Genomic DNA, 21,711 nt, shown 5'->3' on the forward strand with positions numbered 1-21,711 from the left:
TGTCAAAAAAGTGTCCCTCAAAATCCCAATTAAATACACCTCTTTAAGTTTCGACTATGAAAGATTTTAATTACAAATAAAGAAGAATATCACTAAATCGTAATAATAATTAGTATATATATATATATATATATTTTTTTTTTTTATTTAGAAAACACTAATCATCGCTTTTGTTGAAGTTAACATGAACCCATATTTATAGAGGAAAAGATTAGTGCTAGTTAATCCTAACCATCAAAAGTTGCTGAGACAAAATTATTTCCTTTTAGGAATGTGATATCCACACACCCTATTTTACTTCTCATACACCTTTCTAATTTTCGGCCGTCAGATCAGATGAATTGAAGAAGATCAATGGATAGAAATTAATAAAAGGTGTGTGAGAAATAATTTGGGATGTCTAGATAGCACACCCCTCATTTTATTGCTTAACCCAGGAGTCTAGTCAAAGTACCAATTTTGGGTTGGGTCTCAAACTCTCCGAGCAATAGAGAGGGAAGAAATAGAAGAAGTAAAAAGCCGAAAGGGCTTCTCACTCCCTACCTTTTGATCAAAACTTTCACAGAGAGAAGAGAGAGAGAGAGAGGGGTACAAGGCGAAGGTGGTACACGAAGCATCATAGTGACCATGTCCTTGGGTTATGCAGAGAAGCTTTCCTACATAGAAGATGTGGGCCAAGTCGGAATGACTGAACATTTCGACACGCCTCAAGTTTTGCAAGAAAAAGTGAGAATCTTTTGAGTTTTTTCCCTTTCCAATTTTGTTTTAAATTGCTACTTGTTCTTAAAGTTGATGTCTTTGTTGATCTTCTGGAGTTGTGATGAATGATAGTTAGGTTTTTTTTATTGCATTTGGTAAAATTATGGCTTTGTTTTGCTGGGGAACATGGATTTGTTCCTAAAACTTAATGCTGATTGAGATCTGATATTTGGGTTTAGGCGTTTATCTGCATTGTGATTGAGTTTTACTTGCTTTTTTGATCAATGAGTTGGTTACTTCCTTACCTGTGTTTTGGTAATCCCAAACATCTATGTTTATACCCTTAAAGAGGTAGAGATTATCAGCTTCACGGTTAACACATTTGGTTCGAATGTAGTTGAATTATACCGATTGAGTGGACGCAAACACAATCTTTTCCTTCTCTTTTGTTGTTATCCAGGACTTACATAGCTGTTGAAGAATTTAAGGCCTCGTTTTGTTAAAGGGGATTGGCTTGGAACTGCTCAACAAACTGAAGGGCATTTTGAAAAAATAAATGGATGACAACTTTCGTATTTTGTCCAAGTTAAAGACTATTCAGGAACAAAAGATATCCCTACTAATCCTCACAAAAATGGTACCATTAAATTGGACTACTTTTCTTCATGATTAACCTTCGACTTGGACAAAATAAGGAAGTTATCATCCATTTCTTCCTTCAAAATGCTTTCAGTATAGTGAGTAGTATTACCCAAGTCAACCCTCTCGAACAGACGGGGCCTAAGAGTCTTGGATTATTCCTTAGCTCCCAAAATTGTGATGTTTTGATTATTCAATTTCATTGATATTCTAGAGATTTACAAAGTAAACTTATGAAGGTTTACTTAAACATTTTGAAATGTAATGTGATATGCTTACTAATTGCAAACTCCATTGCATATTTGTGCACTTTTGTGATCTTTCATTTGTGTGTTCTATTCTTTGCGGACATATGAGTTTGTGTATGTATGCTCTTTATGCTGACATCATGTGCATGAATTTATTTTTTGGGAATGGCAGATTGAGCGGCTTGCTATGTTGATACAAAAGGTTTGAACCTACACATCCCATTACAATAAGTATATTTCATATTCGATCTTATTTAATCAATTTTTCTAAAAAAATTCCTTGCACTTGCAGAGTAAGCATCTAGTAGTGTTTACAGGTGCAGGAATCTCAACTTCTTGTGGTATACCGGACTTTCGAGGTCCAAGGGGAATTTGGACTCTGCAGGTGAGAATCACAAAACCTCATACCAAATACGTAGAGTTAAATTTTTTTCTTTGTGATTTGTCATTTCAAAATTAATGATATTCCTTTTGGTGCGATTACTCTTGATTGGAGGGGAGTTTTGTATTGATTGTAATTTTGGTTTGAGTTTTGAAGGTCTTATGTTAATTTTGATGGACTTCTTATCCATTGCAGATGTATCTTTTTTCGCAAATAAAGTTTGTTTTTTATAAGAAAAAAGAATCCTAACCACATCTAACATGGATTAAGAAAAAAGAATCACATCTAACATGGATTAATTCTTCTACCGGATACTAACTACTTAAAAATTGACTATTTGAGTCATTTGAACACAAATTGGATTTATAAGATAAAACTTACAAGGAAAGATGTCTGCTACATCAACCATAGTGAAATAAGTAACTTAGAGAGGGGCAACTGATTCCAAATACCCAGTGATCTCTTTAAGAACTTTATTTTTGGAAGGAATTCGGGTCCATTTTAACTCTCTCTCTCTCTCTTCTAGTCGTTAGTTACATTTGTATGAGAAACTGAGTAAAAAGGAGTCCTCATTGTTTCGACCTTTTTGGCTTATCCTAGCCATACGAGAAACAATCATAATTATACCAAAATAATAATTACAAAAGATAGAAGCACTCATGCATCTGCAGAGCACTATGGATGTTGCTGATTTCTGTTTACTAGTGCAGCATGAAGGCAAGGCTTTGCCGGAAGCATCACTGCCATTTCATCGTGCAATGCCGAGCTTGACTCATATAGCTTTGGTTGAACTGGAGAGAGCTGGAATTTTGAAGTTTGTAATTAGCCAGGTATACATTATTTGGTCTACCCTGCAGAATTTCTTTATATTGAAAATTATTGATAATTTTTTAAAATCAGTTATTCAAGTGGCTTAATATCTGGTCATGCTTTGGATGCTAGCATCTTCAAGTCTTTGAGGCTACATTCTCCTGTGTCCTATTCCTATATTGGGACTAGGGGAAGGGCATAGTCTTTTTACTATTAAAAAGTTGGATAGAGAGGGGGAAGCTAACCAAATGTGGGATTCCATGGCTAGTTGTATCCGAAAAGTAGCAAAAGAGGTATTAGGAGAGTCCAAGGGCTTTGCCCCACACCAAAAGGAATCTTGGTGGTGGAATGAGGAGGTACAAACAAAGGTGAAGGCTAAGAAGGAATGTTGTAAAGCCTTATACAAGGATAGGACCGATGAAAATGGTGAAAGGTATAGAAAAGCGAAGCAAGAGGCGAAGAAAGCTGTGAGAGAAGCTAAGTTAGCGGCTTATGACGATATGTATAAGCGACTAGATACCAAAGAAGGAGAGTTGGATATCTATAAACTAGCTAGAGCAAGGGAAAAGAAGACAAGGGACCTAAACCAAGTGAGGTGCATCAAGGATGAGGATGGAAAGGTTCTTGCTACAAAGAATGCGGTTAAAGACAGTTGGAAAGGTTATTTTCATAATCTTTTCAATGAAGGACATGAAAGGAGTGCTTCTTTAGGGGAGTTGAGTAACTCAGAAGAGTGTAGAAACTACTATTTTTATCATAGAATCCGAAAGGAAGAAGTGGTTGTAGCTTTGAAGAAGATGAAGCATAGAAAAGCAGTAGGCCCAGACGATATACCAATCGAAGTGTGGAAAGTTTTGGGAGAGACAGGTATAACATGGCTCACTGACCTTTTCAATAGGATTTTGAAAACGAAGAAGATGCCAAATGAGTGGCGAACGAGCACTTTGGTGCCTATCTACAAGAATAAGGGCCATGTACAAAATTGTATGAACTATAGGGGTATTAAGCTAATGAGTCATACAATGAAGCTCTGGGAGAGTCATTGAGCATAGATTGAGGCAAGAGACACGGGTTTCGGACAACCAATTCGGGTTCATGCCAGGGCGCTCAACCATGGAGGCAATCTATCTCTTACAAAGATTGATGGAAAGATATGGAGATGGGAAAAAGGATTTACACATGGTCTTTATAGATTTGGAAAAAGCGTATGATATGGTCCCAAGAGACATTCTTTGGAGGATTTTAGAGAAGAAAGGAGTACGAATAGCATATATCCAAGCTATACAGGATATGTATGAAGGAGCAAAGACTGCCGTAAGAACTCATGAAAGACAAACCGAAAGCTTTCCCATAACTGTAGGATTACATCAAGGCTCATCCTTAAGTCCTTACCTTTTTGCGTTGGTAATGGATGAGTTAACAGGACATATTCAAGATGATATTCCTTGGTGTATGCTTTTCGCAGACGATATAGTGTTGATAGATGAAACTCAGGAAGGGGTAAATGCAAAGCTTAACCTTTGGAGAGAAGTGTTGGAATCTAAATGTCTTCGCCTAAGCCGATCAAAGACAGAATATATGGAGTGCAAGTTCAGTGCAAATGGAGACCAAAACGAGTTAGGGGTAAGGATCGGAGATCAAGAAATACCAAAGAGCGACCGTTTTCGTTACCTAGGATCTATCTTGCAAAAGAACGGAGAATTAGATGGAGATCTCAACCATAGAATACAAGCTGGATGGATGAAGTGGAAGAGTGCATCCGGCGTGTTGTGTGACCGCTGTATGCCACTGAAGCTCAAGGAAAAATTTTATAGGACGGCAATAAGACCGGCGATGCTGTATGGCACAGAATGTTGGGCGGTGAAGCATCAACACGTACACAAAATGGGTGTAGCGGAGATGAGGATGCTTCGTTGGATGTGTGGGCACACGAGAAAGGATAAGATTAGAAATGAGGATATCCGGGGTAAAGTAGGAGTAGCCGAAATTGAAGGAAAGATGAGAGAAAATCGGTTACGGTGGTTTGGACATGTGCAAATAAGGCCTACTGACGCTCCGATTAGAAGATGCGACTATGGGACAAAGGTTCAGGGCCGAAGGGGTAGAGGAAGACCTAGGAAAACTTTGGAAGAGACCCTAAGAAAAGACTTAAGAGTACTTGGATCTAACGGAGGACATGACACAGGACAGAACACAATGGCGTTCTAAGATTCATATAGTCGATCCCACTCAGTGACTTGGATTTTCCAAGTCTCCAACCGAGAAGTTTTCCTCACTCGGGAAATTAAGGGAACACTACCTCAACCTACATGTTCCACTCACAAAGCTTCAACATACAAGCTTCAACAAAAGAAAATTCAAAGAACTTAGCGAAGAAGGCTTTGGTGTATTTAACACAATACGTTGAAATGAAGGAAAGCTTATTTATTGATATCCTCGATAAGTTACAAATATGTACATATACTTGAGTCAAAATAAACAAACAAGAGGGAGCCTTCACAAAGGTTGCTTAGGAGAAGTCTCAGCAGTCGGTAGAGCCCCAGAAAGAGAAGGCACCGAAGGGGGATCATTCGGAGCCTCAGTACTGGACAGAACCCTAGAAGGAGGAGGCATCAGAGGTTGATCATTTGGAGCTTCATTACGCGATACAGCCCCAGAAGACGAAGGCAATAAATGCCTTTGGAACAAACCCACAAATCTCTGATGATCAAGTAAAACCGGACCATCAAATTCCTTCATCTGGTCAAGCTTCCTCTTCATGTTTGTAGCATAGTCATGTGCGAGCCGGTGCAACTGTTTATTCTCATGCTTGAGCCCTCTAATCTCCTGTTTGAGACTCATCACTTCAGCCGCCAATGATTCAACTTGGCGGGTTCGAGCAAATAGGCGTTGGGCCATATTAGACACAGAACCTGCACACTGAACACTGAGAGCCAGATAATCCTTAACAGCCAACTCATCAGACCGTTTGGAAAGTAGTCTGTTATCTTTGGGAGTGAGAAGGTTCCTGGCCACTACCGCAGCGGTCATATCATTCTTCATCACGGAATCCCCAACGGTAAGAGGACCAGTAGGGGAGACGAAGGATGGGCGCCATATGTTGTCTGGAGAAGGCGGGGCTGCCTCTTCAACAAGGTTCAAGTCAAAACGACGGTCGGAGGGGCTAGACATTTTCAAAGGTGTTGAAGAGAGAAGAGGTCGGACAAATCAAGATCTTAGAAGTGCAAGAATGGAGCTTCTATTGGTGGATATTCAAGTGTGCTTTGGAACTTAATGCCAACCCCTATAAAAATCTGCATTCGACGAAGCTTCAGAAATCGAAGAGGCGCCTGCTCAGAAATCGAAGAGGCGTTTGCTTTCTCAAAAGCTGGGCTGCTCAGAGACCACGAGGGTCGATCTCAGAAATCGAAGAGGCGTTTTCTTTCTCAAAAGCTGGGCTGCTCAAAGACCACGAAGGCCGATCTCAGAAATCGAAGAGGCTTGCTTTCTCAAAAGCTGGGCTGCTCAGAGACCACGAGGGCCGATCTCAGAAATCGAAGAGGCACCTACTCTTCCAGCCTTGTCAGCACCTGTCACACGCACACTCAGCTTTGCGGAAATTATGGGCATTCTGTCGAAGATTTCTGGCGAAGTAGAAAGCACATGAATCGTACTGTTCAATCACCCACTTCCCACATGCAACAGTAGCTCATGGGTACCACAGATAACTTTGCCAAAGTTCTCTGACAAAGTTGAGACACGTGAAGCTTGCAGCTCCCATTACATCGCTCTGACCAAGAAGGGTAAAAGAATAGCAAAGAAACAACACTAACAAAGTTTAGACACATAAATTTTGAAGGTCTAGCTACCATATTATTACCCACAAGGGTAAAGGAACAGTACCACTGCTGGATAATTGGAAAGTCCTGGTGTGTCAACCTCTGTGCTTCGTGGCAAGGTAGACTAGCAAACATGCCCAACCTTTACTCACATTTGAGAAAACACTCCCAACAAGATTGCTTGCTCCAAAATCGAAGAGGCACCGCCCTCCGAATCTCGAGAGCCAGACTCTCAACATGATTACTTTCTCAAAAATCGAAGAGAGGGTAAAGGAACAGTACCACTGCTGGATAATTGGAAAGTCCCTGTGTGTCAACCTCTGTGCTTCGTGGCAAGGTAGACTAGCAAACATGCCCAACCTTTACTCACATTCGAGAAAACACTCCCAACAAGATTGCTTGCTCCAAAATCGAAGAGGCACCGCCCTCCGAATCTCGAGAGCCAGACTCCCAACATGATTACTTTCTCAAAAATCGAAGAGAGGGTAAAGGAACAGTACCACTGCTGGATAATTGGAAAGTCCCTGTGTGTCAACCTTTGTGCTTCGTGGCAAGGTAGACTAGCAAACATGCCCAACCTTTACTCACATTCGAGAAAACACTCCCAACAAGATTGCTTGCTCCAAAATCGAAGAGGCACCGCCCTCCGAATCTCGAGAGCCAGACTCCCAACATGATTACTTTCTCAAAAATCAAAGAGAGGGTAAAGGAACAGTACCACTGCTGGATAATTGGAAAGTCCCTGTGTGTCAACCTCTGTGCTTCGTGGCAAGGTAGACTATTAAACATGCCCAACCTTTACTCACATTCGAGAAAACACTCCCAACAAGATTGCTTGCTCCAAAATCGAAGAGGCACCGCCCTTCGAATCTCGAGAGCCAGACTCCCAACATGATTACTTTCTCAAAAATCGAAGAGACACCGCTCTCCGAATCTCGAGAGCCAGACCCCCAGCAGGATTGCTTTCTCAAAAATCGAAGAGGCATCGTTCTCCGAATCTCGAGAGCCAGATCCCCGACAGGATTGCTTGTTCGAAAACCGAAGAGGCACCACTTTCCCAACTTCAAGAGCTGGATCTCCTTGGATAAAGCTTGTCTGTAATCTTCACACGCAACATCAGCTTTCCAGATACCACAGACCACTTTTTCAAAGTGCTCTGACAGAGTTAAAACATGTGAAGTTGGCAGCTCCCATTACCGTGCTATGACCAAGCAGGGTAAAGGAATAGCATTATTACTTGATGTTAGGGAGACTCCTATATATGTCGACCTCCATCCTCAACGGACAGGCAGACCTGCAAAAATGCTCAACCCTTCCTCTTATCTGAGAGGGCACTCCCAACGAAGCCTTTCGAAATATTCAGCTTTCTTTCCCCCCGATAATACCTTTGTAAACAAGCTATACTAGAGCAAGAATATCTCATATCATCAGGGTTAAAAGCAAGAGTATCCCATATCATTCTTTTTCCCTGTCTTTTCCTTTGGCCTTGTTCTTACCTGCAAGACAAGGAGAAAGAGAGCAATCAGTTAGCACTTGGAATCAAGCTTCCAACCAGGAACTGACTGCCTGGAACCCCTTACCTGATTACTTACCTGGCATTGCTCTCGAGTACTCATCTTCAACATCTTATGCTTCCAGGGAAGATACCGCATCTGCCTGAGGAACAGATAGGGCAAGTGAGAAGGATACAAGGAAGCATGTGGAGACAAGCGTAACAGCACACGTGCCGATACATCCACTACTCTGTCAAAAGCAAAAGTATCCCATATCAGCAGGGTCGAACGTACTCTAGATTTGATGGACTTGTTTTGACCCTTAAATTCTTCAGTCGGCCTTATACTCTGGAGGAAACCAGAAAACCCTCCAGCCCAGTTCAAGAATAAGCCTGTGGAAAGTTACTTCTTCAAAAGCAAAAGTATCCCATATCATCTCTTCTCATTTTTCTTCTCTTTATCCTTCATGCTGCCTGCAAGATAGGGAGAATGTGAACAATCAGCCGGAGCTCTGATTGCTTACCTTGTCTGTCACCTCTTTCAGCAGATCCCCTAGCTCGGCGACTTGGGGGACTCCTACTACATGGTTTGTATCGCGCTTGACCAAGCCTGAAACTACAAGTAAGCTTCAAGTGAAATTGATACATTACCTTGTGCATCTCCACCAGTTACAGATACCATCCCTGGATGGAGGAAGAGTACTTCCAGAGAAGATGCCACATCTACCTATGAGACAGATAAGGCAAGTCAAGACGATACCACACTCCGGTACTTAGAAGTTTCGTGGTTACGAGATCATTCTCCCACAATATTTCCTAATGTCATTTGTACTAAATCATTCACTTGTACTCACTAAAGGAGAGCTTGAACCTATGTACTTGTGTAAACCCTTCACAATTAATGAGAACTCCTCTATTCCGTGGACGTAGCCAATCTGGGTGAACCACGTACATCTTGTGTTTGCTTTCCTATCTCTATCCATTTATATACTTATCCACACTAATGACCGGAGCAATCTAGCGAAGATCACAAAAAGTGACCGTTTTCGCTACCTAGGATCTATCTTGCAAGAGAACGGAGAATTAGATGGAGATCTCAACCATAGAATACAAGCTGGATGGATGAAGTGTAAGAGTGCATCCGGCGTGTTGTGTGACCGTCGTAGGCCACTGAAGCTCAAGGGAAAATTTTATAGGACGGCAATAAGGCCAGCGATGTTGTATGGCACAGAATGTTGGACGGTGAAGCATCAACACGTACACAAAATGGGTGTAGCGGAGATGAGGATGCTTCGTGGGATGTATAGGCACACGAGAAAGGATAAGATTGGGAATGAGGATATCCGAGGTAAAGTAGGAGTAGCCAAAATTGAAGGAAATATGAGAGAAAATCGGTTCCGGTGGTTTGGACATGTGCAAAGAAGGCCTACTGACGCTCCGGTTCGAAAATGTGACTACTGGACAGAGGTTCAAGGCCGAAGGGGTAGAGGAAGACCTAGGAAAACTTTGGAAGAGACCCTAAGAAAAGACTTGAGTACTTGGATCTAACGGAGGACATGACACAAAACCGAGCGCAATGGCGTTCTAGGATTCATATAGCCTACCCCACTTAGTGGGAAAAGGCTTTGTTGTTGTTGTTGTTGTTGTTGCTGCTGGGCCAGGGACACATTAATAATTCCATTGTGTTTGACTGTTTGTATTATTTTTCTGTCTGACCTTGTTACTATTTATGCACTATTTTCGTCTTTCATTCTTGCACCCGCATAAATAGCTCATTTGTCTCTCTACATGTTTATTACCTTTTATGTTTGAATGCTAGAATGTTGATGGTCTTCATCTACGATCTGGAATACCGAGGGAGAAACTTGCTGAGTTACATGGTAACTCCTTTCTGGAAACCTGCCCTTCTTGTGGAGTCGAGTAAGGCTTTCTCTTTTTATCATCCTGTTATTGTTGCCTTTCCTCATCATTTTTCTTTTTCTTGGGAATTGGGCCGGGAAAGGTTTAGTGTACAGAAGTTAATATTTTGTTTGCTTCATAGTTTGGCTCCTTGCGTCGTTCTTTTATCAATTTAATTTCATGATTTAAACTTGTTAAGGTATTTGAGGGATTTTGAGGTTGAGACTATTGGACTGAAGGAGACTTCAAGACGGTGCTCAGATAAAAATTGTAGAGCAAGGCTTAAAGATACAGTTCTGGATTGGGAGGTATTGCTTACTAATAATTTATGTTCTGTTTGGATGTCCATGGTGAAGAAATAATTTCTTGGCCTTCATTTTATTAATCTGTCAGTTTAATTTTGATTTAATCGTTTTTTAATTCAAATAAGTGTTTGCCTCTTTTGGGTATCATCGTGTAAGTATTTAAGGAATGTTCATTCTAGTATTGTATACCTTGATACGTTGGGAGTTAGTGTTTTTGCTTATTATAATTTTGTGGTAGGGTTTACCTAAGAGGATGGCTTTCATCTCCTGATGTACCTCTGTTCTGTGCATCTACAAAATTTGTATTTCCCGTAAAAGAAAATTTTCATTTACCACACTTGTTTTGTCTGCATGGAAACTCTTTGACCAAGAGTCAAAAGTAAAATATATAATTGCATTTGAATTGTATGTCACTTTCAGCTATATAGGATGAGAAATATGGAGAATCTTCTGGGGACGTGGCTTGTTCATGCATTTTTTTTTAAAAGATGTTTCTGAGAAATGCTCTCTTGCTTTTGCTATGTGTTCAGGATGCATTGCCCTCAAAGGAGATGGATCTGGCTGAGAAGCACTGCAGGATGGCTGATGTTGTATTATGTTTGGGGACAAGGTAAAAACAGAGTTACCTAATTTAGCTGTCACAACGGTAGCTTAGCTTTTGTATATAAGGATATTGTGTGGTAGTTACTATTACTTTGTGGCTTTGATGGACCATATACAGTAATTACTTAGTTGTAGCATAATAACGTTTAAAGTTAAATTCCTTAGTCGAATTCTGAAATGAATTTCACACTCCCTTTTTTACTGAAACTAGGGCTACGGAAGGATGAATCAGGCTATAAATAGTTTAGGGCATGAAGTTCTTCCTGATTGGTGTTATTTCTGCAGTTTGCAGATCACTCCAGCATGCAACCTTCCTCTGAAATCGCTCCGTGGTGGGGGAAAGATTGTAATTGTCAACCTTCAGGTAATTACCTTCTAGTTTATGGCCGTTGTTTATGGGCTGCAAAAAATTGGACATGTCACATCAAGTTTATTAACAGTTATTTATTACGTGCTTTATTCTACTTCGCAGAAAACTCCAAAGGACAAGAAAGCAAATTTAGTGATCCATGGACTTGTTGATAAGGTATTGAAATGTATAATATCAATGTAGTTTTTATTAGACAAGCTTTTGTCACCTCTGTTGATGAAGTCTTATTGTTACCCATTACGCATTTTGTACATTTGCACATCCCATCAGGTCGTATCTGGGCTTTATCAATAGGGGCGTGAATCAGAATGCTGAGCTCCAATTTGTTCATTTTATTTCAACATTTAGATTCGGTCTCCTACATCATTATTTATTCATTTCGGCAACAGGTTATTTCAGGTGTCATGGACTTTCTAAATCTTCAGATTCCTCCATTTGTCCGGTTAGATCTTTTTCAGATCATTCTAACTCAAGCCTTGAGTTTAGGTAAGGTTTCATGTTTACCGTGTTAAATATTTTGTACAAGGTGCAGAGAGTCACACGTATATGCTTGTTTTGGATGTACAGGAGATGCTTTCAGTGTGCTTCTAGTAAATTTACAACTCTATTATATGTGAATGCCATTTATGTCCTTTGGTTTGCTATTAGATCTAGCACTGAAGCTCATTCTTCTTCTTTTTCCCCGATCTTTTCCAGCTTTGACTGTGACCGCTCTTCTGCAGAGCCTATTTTAGTGTTAATTTCATACACATTTTTGGTCCACTCCCTAAATAAAAACTGAAGCTTTTGGTGTCCGGTGGTTGTCTAACAAAGTATCCGAGCCTTGGTTTGCGGGAGGCAATGGGTTCGAAACCTCCATACCCATTCCCCAATTAATTGTTGGTTTGCATGGTGGAGGATGGGGCTGCACCTATATGAATATCTCTCTACATTTCTTAACCTATCCACACACAGAATGTGTTAACTGGATACACATCCCTGGCCCTTAAAGGCTTAATCTATTGGGGTAGTGCCATAGTGGTTGTCTAGCGCTGAATATTGTTTACATATCAACGTTTGCAAATGCTTTGTACTATTACTAGTGATGCCCTATATATGGTAATGGACTACTCTCTCTAATTACTCCTTGTTTTTGTTCCCAGACATGATTAACAAGTATCAGTAGTTCCATGAATTGTCCTCAAATTAGTAAACTTTAGTTTCATCTTTCTCACATAGTCCATTCACTTGCTTACAGATAAAAAGAATGTGAACTGGAGCCTCCGCGTAGCAAGTGTACATGGACAGAAAGCTCCATTGCCATTTGTCAAATCTATTGAGGTGAAATTACTTTAAGATACTTGTTTCGTTGATCTTGCTACTTGCTTCCTTATCATTTTACTGACAGACCACATCTTAAATTTTTCATCTTTAGTTTTTGTATTTTACAGGCCCGTCTATAGAACCAAATAACTGTAAATATAAAACAGTTGACCATTTTCTTTTATATCTGTAAGGATGAACCCTGACATTTTTTTTTGTATACAATCGACTTTGTGAATGTAGGGAAGTTATGAAACCCGCTGTAAGCAAGAAATCACTACATCTTGTTGGATATAGTTTATCTTTCGTTTTCATTCTAGCACTGCGATAAGAAATTTGTTTACAGCTGCCCCTCAGAAATGATCCTCTTATTCACAAATGGTTATATGTTTTTTTATATATAGCTTTTTCCATATTCATAGATGCATATTTGCATTCTTGTCATTTACCGACTGACTAGATCATTAGGTGCTTAGTTTTTTTTTGTGTTGAAAGTTACCGCTCTGCTCTGCCACCCAAACCATAGTAGATTAATTTTTGAAGCAGTTGACCTTTGCTCCAAAGAAATCTCTTTTAACAGTTCCCATTCTTGTATTTTAGCAACCGAGCGTAAGAACATTGCGTTATCTCGAGATTGATCAACTTAGTGAATTTGTGTGGGAAGCTTAGGGCACATTCCTTCTCTACAAGACATCCCCTTCAAATTATCTTGTTATATTTCCTTTTCCCGGATTTGGTTCTCACCCTCGTGTTATATTTGCATCCTAGATATCCTTCTTAGACAATCAAGGGTATAAATCAGCTATTCTACAGAAGGAACCATTTCAATTGAAAAGGTATGCTAAACTGAATTGCCTCTATTCAATTTTGAATTTCAAATAAGATAGGTCATAAATACTTAAAGTGATTGTAAACTAAGTAAAATATAGATTTTATTTAAAATGAGAAAACAGTATGATCAGTCAAGACTTGTATGGTTCTCTCCAGCAGTTTGATATTTGTTATTGTAAATTCCTTTGATTGGAAACTAGTGGCTTTATTTGTATTTCTTAATGGTATAATCTGCATGGATACTCCCATATTTTGGTTCATCTGGACCCATTGTTTTTTTAGAGTCTAGACAGAGGTATGCAAGAAAGGAGAGAGATGAGAGATGAGGGCGGTGAGGAAGAAAGGAAGGAAACATAGAACGAAAGCTAAAAACAAAAGTTTCTTAAATTGTTTGGGGCCTGTTTGGTATCGTTCTTGGATCTAAGTTTCTGAATGGTAGGTAAATTACTTAATGCTGGTTAGTTTCAAAAACAAAAAATTTCATTCAAGAAGGATACCAAACAACTCAGTTTTTTATTTATGAACCTCTCTACATATATTTTCTCATCTCTCCTTCACATTATCATAACTCCTCTCACTTTCTTGTCCTCTAGCACTTCAACTCCATTCTGATGTATGCAGATGATCCAATAGGCTAATAGCTTATGATGTGTTATCTAACAGTGTCACATTCTCACATTTTTGTATTCGATATGTATCAGGAGAACCTTGCAGGGAAAATCATTTGATATGGTTTTGAAATTCAACTTCATAGATAGTTGTGGTTGTCCGTCCACAGAAATTGTTGTACCTCTTAATTTTAAGGTTGGTTAGAAGTTCGAACCTTGTCTCTTATATGCTGTTAGTGGTTATAAATTACATATCCTTGATTTTCGAAATCAAGGATATCGCCTTTCTGTGTTCTAAGGGAAGCCTGACATTACTGTGACTTATTATTGTCCAGGTTCCAGAAGACTGTCTTACGCTTGATAAGGATGCAGTATTGCAAAAGCTGAGACACACAGCAATTCAAGAATCATGCTGTGGGCAGAATGCAATTGTTGAGAGAAATGTGATGCTGACCCCAAAAACTAAGGTCATTGCATATGCCATTGTAACAAATGTTGTCCGGTATAGGATGAGTGCTGAAGCCTTGCAAGCTGGTTCCCTAGGTAACGCCATTAAAAGGCGAAAAGAAAGTGTCAACGGTTTTGAAACATCGAGGAAGCGATCAAAAATGCACAGGCGCAAATCTAGATTTTAGAAACTGAACAGTTGGTGGTTCGGCAAGAACTTGTAAATGGCACTGAAAATCTAGAAATTGATGAAAGGTCACAGGCATCTACGTTATAGAAACCGACCGGTTGCGCTTGGTTTTCTTGTAAATATCTTATGCTCATTAGGACTGACGAAAAAAGTTTTGAGTTAGTAGGGACTGGGTGAATTTTGTTAGATGCTGCACTCATCTCCCCAGCTATGAATAGGTGGTGTTATAACTTAATCGGCTAATATGATTCAAATTATGGTCTTCAGCTCTCTCTCTCTCTCATCCTGCGAGTTTTGGGTGAATGGAGATTCTCTGTTGCCAAAGAGTGGAGTGATTGAAGAGACTTGTTTCTTGTTTCTTTTCCCATAACCTGATGCATGAACAAGGCTGACCTGTTCAGTCTTAAGCGGCCGAAAGATGTAGTGTTCCAAGTGTGAACCAAACTGAATCAGGCTGTCGCTATTCAGCAAACGTCACCAGTCGGAGAAAGAAAGTGTTGACCGTAGTAAAAATCCTAAGGCATTATTCAGTCTACCATTTCATCAGGGTGAAATGGTGTTGGATCGATTGAAACTTGAATGAGTGACGAGAAAGGAGAAAAGTTCATATCTAGCAAGGCGTAAGAAATGTGAGTGGTGAGTCACAATTCGTAAGAAAGTGTATACCTCCTTTACTACAGTCAATTTTCGTGAGATTTCAAAAGTAACACAAATTGTAGATTTTGGAAGATTTGCCTACAAATAAAAAATATACATTTTTTAGAGAATACAAAGGGAAATTACATTACAAGGACAAACTACTTCATAAGCCAAGATAAAATCATAGTTTTTCACCACACAAAAACTAACTTTTTTACCCTAAACTTTTAGGTCTCACTAACACAGTAGCATTAGTGCCCAAGTGACTAATGCTGAAATTACAAGGGTTTTTTTTATGCTGACATCCTTTACTATCAGTCGATGTTCGTGAGGTTCAAAAGTAACATATATCGTAGTTTTTGGATGATTTGCATACAAATTAAGAAAAGTTACATTTTTTAGGTAATACAAAGAGAAATTACATTACAATACTTCATAAATCAGGATAAAGTTGTAGTTTTTCTCCACAAAAAATCAAACTCTTTTACCCCAAAACTTTCAAGTGTCGCTAAACATAAGCATAAGTGCCTTAGTGGCTAGTACTGAAATTACAAAGTTTTTTATGTATACCTCCTTCACTACCAGTCAATCTTTGTGAAATTCAGGAAGTAACATATATGTGGAAACCTCTATATGTAACATTGCAATACAATAAATGTGAAAACCTGTCAATGAAGTGCACACCTTAAAATTATTTGTACCTTGTGCTTTACACGCGCTTCCAATTGTTTGTCATATATTTCAAAAGTGTGTTATAAAGATAAGAGATTTGGATTTGTCCTAACGAGAGTGGTTTCCATTTTTTACATTTTGATAAATTTTTTAATTCTTTCCGATAGTTGACAGTTATTGACAATTTGTCACTTTCGAAAATCCTAATGTTGGCGTTATTGGATTATAGAAATTGATAATTGACAACAACCGCCAACTGTTGTCGGAAATATTTTTATGGCAAATTGATCCAAATGCGGAAATTAGAAACCGTTCATAATAAAAAAAAAAAAGCTAAATTTTATGTGTCGTAAATATGGGACCTTTGTATGCAAAAAGAAAAAAAATTGGCATCTTCCGCAATGAGATTAACGAATGGAAGATTATATTCACACCCTAAATTACTTTTCCGACATTTTTTAATTTTTTAATATTTTTTTATCAAGTGTTAGTATCACCTTCCAGACCGGCTCCGCCGCGTAGCACGATATTGTCCGCTTTGAACTCCGGCCACGCCCGTACGGTTTTGTTTCTGAGAATTCACACGAGAACCTCCCAGTGGGTCACCGATCCTGGGATTGCTCTTGCCCGAACTCGCTTAACTTCGGAGTTCCCATGGAATCCGAAGCCAGTAAGTTCCCAAAAGACTTTGTGCTATAGGAAGGGGAGCATGTACATATAAAGCACATCACCTCCTCTCCGTTGGTTGATGTGGGATGTTACCGTTAGTGGTGTGTAGAAAATATTAAAAAATTAAAAGGGTATGAGAGAAGTAAATTGGGTGTGTGAATATAATCTCTCTTAACGAATATATATGGAATCTCATAAATACGTAAATATTTTATCTAATACGATGTACATTAAACGGTGCAGTAGAAAATGAATTTATTGAATATATCAAATAACGGTTTACGAATTTTTATTTTTTATCAGAGAAAATTTCAAAAATAAAAAGAAGAGTGTAGAGTACATGATCATCAAATAATAGGGTGATTTGCCTGAAAAAAGGTATATTTTTCAAGGAATACAAAAAGAAATTACACTGCAACGACAAACCATGATTGCATTTTGGGCCACAGTCTAATATCTTGGAGAATTAAAACTTGTGCTCAAGATATATTGTATTTAGGTTCTTCCTTTGAGTTTATTGTTTTAGTCTTGTTTGGGAGGCTAATTTTTTCGCTGATGCTTTAGCCAATTATGGTCACTCTATCCACATTGTGATGTAATTTAGGTTTGTACCTCTCCTCATGCTAGACAGGAGTTGTTGTATGGCGAAGAAGTTATCAATCTTTGTATTTAAAATGGAATTAAGACAATTAACATTATACGATTGATTCAAAGTGATAAATTGTAAGCTTCAATGGAAATCAAATGGTAGAAGAAAATGCAATTGACCACTTCTTTACAATGAAGAGGGAGAGCATCGACGGATATGTTAGAGATTTTTGTCCCGAAATCTATTGCTGCTCTTGTTTCTTCTAATGCCTAAAATTATATTCTTCAGTTGAAGGAAAATAATAGATAAGATGACAGAACAAATGAAAAGCAGACAATTTACTTTACCATTTCACAATAAATCACAATATCAATTTTTGTTTCTTCCTTTACATTAAAAATGTATACAACATAATTAAATACATTTTGTCGAGCAATGAAAAAAGAAATTGAAAGAACCAAAAAAAAGTGTTTGTTCACCCTTACAAATACAATGTATTGTGGTACATTCATGTTTGCAATTATATCCAAATCAGAATGTAGATCGAAGAATACTTGAGTCCTAAACTTTCTGCTAACGAATGATGTTATGAAGAGTTTTATCAAAGTTAAATTGTTGTGTATTGATCTACAAAAAACCACGACACAAAAAAATTAAATTAAGGTATTGTTAGAAATCTAAAAATTGAAAGACATGGTTGTTTTTTTTTTTCTTTTCAAATTTACTCTCAGCATTGAAACTTGTTATACAGAGAAAGATGATTAAGTGGGATGGTGTGGAAAGAAAGTGATGGAAAATTATCATGAAGAAGAAAGATGCAATAATGTCGTCTAAGAAAAAACGTTTGATATAACTTCAAATATTGTTATAGATGTTTGATAATATTAAAACAGGCCTATGGCTTTGCAGTCACATTCATGCGTGTGAAATTATTGGGCCATCAAAATGACAATAATGCCCTTAAGTTGTTCTCCTCTTCACCGTCACTAAAAAAGGTAATGCTAAGTAGACCAAATTTTTAAATTACATGACGTGTTGTTGATGATTAGACTATTACTGAAATGTTGATTAACGTGTTTATTTCCTATTAATGACATATCATTTTATTTGTAAATTTAATTTAAAAATTTAGTCTGTCTAATATTATCACACTAAAAACTCCTTGTCCTTATGCGGAAAACCAGATGATTTGTGGTGTCGAGATGCCACGTATTCGTAACATTAATCACAGCATGCTACGCGCGACTTACATATTTTTTATGTATTTATATGAGAGGATTGGTTCAATGTATAGAACATAAAATAAAGACGATTATCATCTCTAATAATACATGCAGGAATTTAAAGTATATTATCTGGAATATGCAAAAAAAAAAAAGTAATAAATAATAGAGAAGATCCTTATAATGTAGCTAAATAAAAAGTATAAAAACAATCCAAGAACATCAATTGACCTTGATACACTTGACAGCAAAACATATCATGAACTCATATCGTTCCGTCCTATTGAAAATTTAATGCATTTGGTTAAAATCAAATATTAGCATTATTTGTAATTGAATTGCATTAAAAGTTGAAATGGGGAATTAAACATTAAAAGAATGAATATAACCTTATATCAATTCCCTCCATACTTGATATGTTGAAGTCCTCTAAAAATCTTAAAACTGAAATTTCAATTTGTCTTCAGAAGTTTGTTAGCTGCCCTGACCTGTAGGAGCATAAAATTTTGAGAAATGCAATACAACATTAGCGAAGACGGTTGTCACTTGTTATATCATACCTGTTTTTCATTTGGAACAAACTGGAATAAGTGGAGCTTCTCCTGCATAACACATAGAGAACGACTTACTCATTCATCCAAGATCATCAAAGCATACCTTAGAAATTGCTAATAAAAAAAAAATATTCTCAAAAACATAATAAAAGTCTCAATAAATCCAGTTTGTGGCACATCCATTACACGACAAAGGTGCATGCTTTCTATCCATTACTTCATAACCCGAACAGTAATGACGGATCAACAGCTTTAACCTTTGTTAGCATTGCTATTCCAGTAGTGCAAGATGAGCAGTAGAGCCAATGTGAAAACTTTAACAACTCTCAAATCTAGCCTTCAGAAATATAGAAGACTAAATTTTTTTATGACTTACGGGAATTTCCCAAATGGCATTACGTAGTGGGAGGCTTTTAAAATAGAACGTGAAAGCCACCTTTTTCGATTTGTTAATTTTCATCCTCACATTATAGGAATTCAATATACTATAAGGATACTGAGCCTCACCCTCAAAAACAAGAAATTTCATCTTAAATTCCAAAAACACAAACTAAATGAGTACCAATTAAATTACTTAAACAATCATGATAAACATAAAAGAAGAGAAATATCAAGAAAAACTTTTAGTGTAACCCAATAGAATTACCCAGAAACTTTGCAGAGCATTAAAAGTTATTTTCCAAAGCCCAATGTTCAACCTAGGTCTTCAGTCTGCAGAAAAGAAATCCACCCAAACTGTTAATTTCAACCTTCAAAAATTTTAGCAATGATTTCGTCAAATCGGTTTTTGGCCGAAGCAAGATACCAAGGCCTCTGAATACTTCAAATTTAAAAAAGAAAGCCATAACTAAGGAAGAAAGCAACACCAATATTGGCACCTGTGATTTGATCCTCTGGTAATCTATGAGATGAATATGATGAACAAAAGATTATGTTTTTATCCAATTAAAGAGTGACTCTATAGATACCCTCCAAGTTAGATAAATGTCAATTTATAGCAAATAAATCAGAGTAATGTTAAGCTTGATAGGATGAAAACGTTTGAGGTTGAGAATTGAGAATAAAAGATTAAGATTGAGATACCCCTTAAACCCTATACCTGGCTCTGGCTGTAATTGCTAGTGATGAATGCTTGGGAGAGAAAAGCTTTTACTTTTCACTCGCTTTTTATTCCCGTAGCCACAACAAACATTCAAACTCCTTGCAAAAACCATTCTATTTCAAATAATCACATAATATCTTTGGCCTTGCCTTCTTAACCTGAAATCATAATCTTACAGGAAAAAAGAAACCCATGTTTGTTTCGGTCAGAATTTGTATTATTACTTGAGATAATCAAAGGAAAATCAAAATCTCAAAGATTAAGATTGAGTTATACCTTAAACCCTATACCTGGCACTGGCTGTAATTGCTCATGATGAATGCTTGGGAGAGAAAAGCTTTTACCTTTCACTCGCTTTTGATTCCTGTAGCCACAACAGACATTCAGACTCTTTGCAAAAACCATTCTATTTCAAATGATCACATAATATCTTTGGCCTTGTCATCTTAACCTAAAATCATAATCTTACAGGAAAAAAGAAACTCACGTTTGTTATGGTCAGAATTTGCATTATTACTTGAGATAATCAAAGGAAAATCAAAATCTATCTCTAGCAAATTTTTCAATAAGCAATGAAATCTTTTGGGTAATCTATGAGAATGCAATTAAATTGGCCAAAAAAAAAATCAAGGATTAAACTAGTAAAATACTAAAATGAGTAGATGTGAAATGATAAACTAAAGAATAATAGTTAAATTTTTTTACCAATGAGAGGCTAATATGCATAGATATTAAGGTCATCTTCAACTGAAGGGTTCAGAGGGTTGAAAATAGCCCTGAAACCATCTCCAACCGAGGGTCAGACCAAAGGGCTCGTGGGCCCCATTGGACAAAAAATGGCCAAAAGGCCAACCGGGCAGCCCAAATGAGCCAGCCAGCAGGCCCCGGTCCAAGCTAAAATTTTTGAATCTCAATGGCTAGCTGACATCAACTAGCCATTATGTTTGAATTTTTTTTTTTTTACAGTTTTTTACAGGTTTTTTATTTTGGGCAAAAAATTTAGAAAGAATATTTAATTAAAGCCCATAAAGGTGATTGGTTCTATGTGGGGATGTTGCTTTTATAAGCATGTTTGATTGCTCAAACCTCTCCCATAACTGATGTGGGACAAATATAATGGGTGCCGCACATGCAAGATTTTGCTTGCTCAATTCTCTCCCGATGTGGGACAAATATAATGGGTGCCCCAAATATAAGCTTCCTATTAGAGATGGTAAATGTGCATTTATACATGGTAAATGTGCATTTAATTTAAGTTGTTGTAGGTTTTTAAATTTAAATAATATGTTTGACCCTATGGCCCTTTGGCCCTCGGTTGGAGATGGTAAGAAATATGGCCATGTACTGTAAAACATTAATTTCTTGGAGGGCCAGAGGGCTAAAACGGAAATTCAATCCAACCTTCAGTTGGAGATGGCCTAAGGGTACATGTATAAATAAGGAGGGATGAAAAAAGTGAGAGAGAGATATATATATATCAAACCTTGTTAAAAATGGCGGGGTTTAAAAAGGGCTCTGTCCCCAGAACTATAATGATTATAAATCAAAACTCCATTGATGCAATGCAACAGACAAAATTACGATGAATAATCCAGAAAGTGTTATACCTGTTGAAAAGAC

The 21,711-nt window shown here is 37.8% G+C and overlaps 1 protein-coding gene across 2 annotated transcripts; it reads left to right on the forward strand.

Annotated features, from left to right (window-relative positions):
• The first annotated feature begins 390 nt into the window (after positions 1-390).
• LOC103426829 (NAD-dependent protein deacetylase SRT1-like) lies at positions 391-14,909 on the forward strand. Of its 2 annotated transcripts, none has more exons than XM_029088833.2 (14): positions 391-726; positions 1,759-1,788; positions 1,879-1,971; positions 2,679-2,798; positions 9,908-10,008; positions 10,187-10,295; positions 10,823-10,902; positions 11,181-11,259; positions 11,368-11,421; positions 11,655-11,751; positions 12,503-12,585; positions 13,336-13,403; positions 14,100-14,202; positions 14,342-14,909. In XM_029088833.2, exons 1-14 carry the CDS (start codon positions 628-630, stop codon positions 14,639-14,641), a joined length of 1,416 nt encoding a protein of 471 aa, XP_028944666.1. In that variant the 5' UTR covers positions 391-627; the 3' UTR covers positions 14,642-14,909. The 2 variants fall into 2 exon arrangements, with proteins under 2 accessions (XP_028944666.1, XP_028944667.1); XM_029088834.2 differs by having other exon boundaries at positions 601-726; positions 2,674-2,798.
• Positions 14,910-21,711: the final 6,802 nt, after the last annotated feature.

Source organism: Malus domestica, chromosome 11, assembly GCF_042453785.1.
Source record: "Malus domestica chromosome 11, GDT2T_hap1".
NCBI lineage: Eukaryota > Viridiplantae > Streptophyta > Magnoliopsida > Rosales > Rosaceae > Malus > Malus domestica.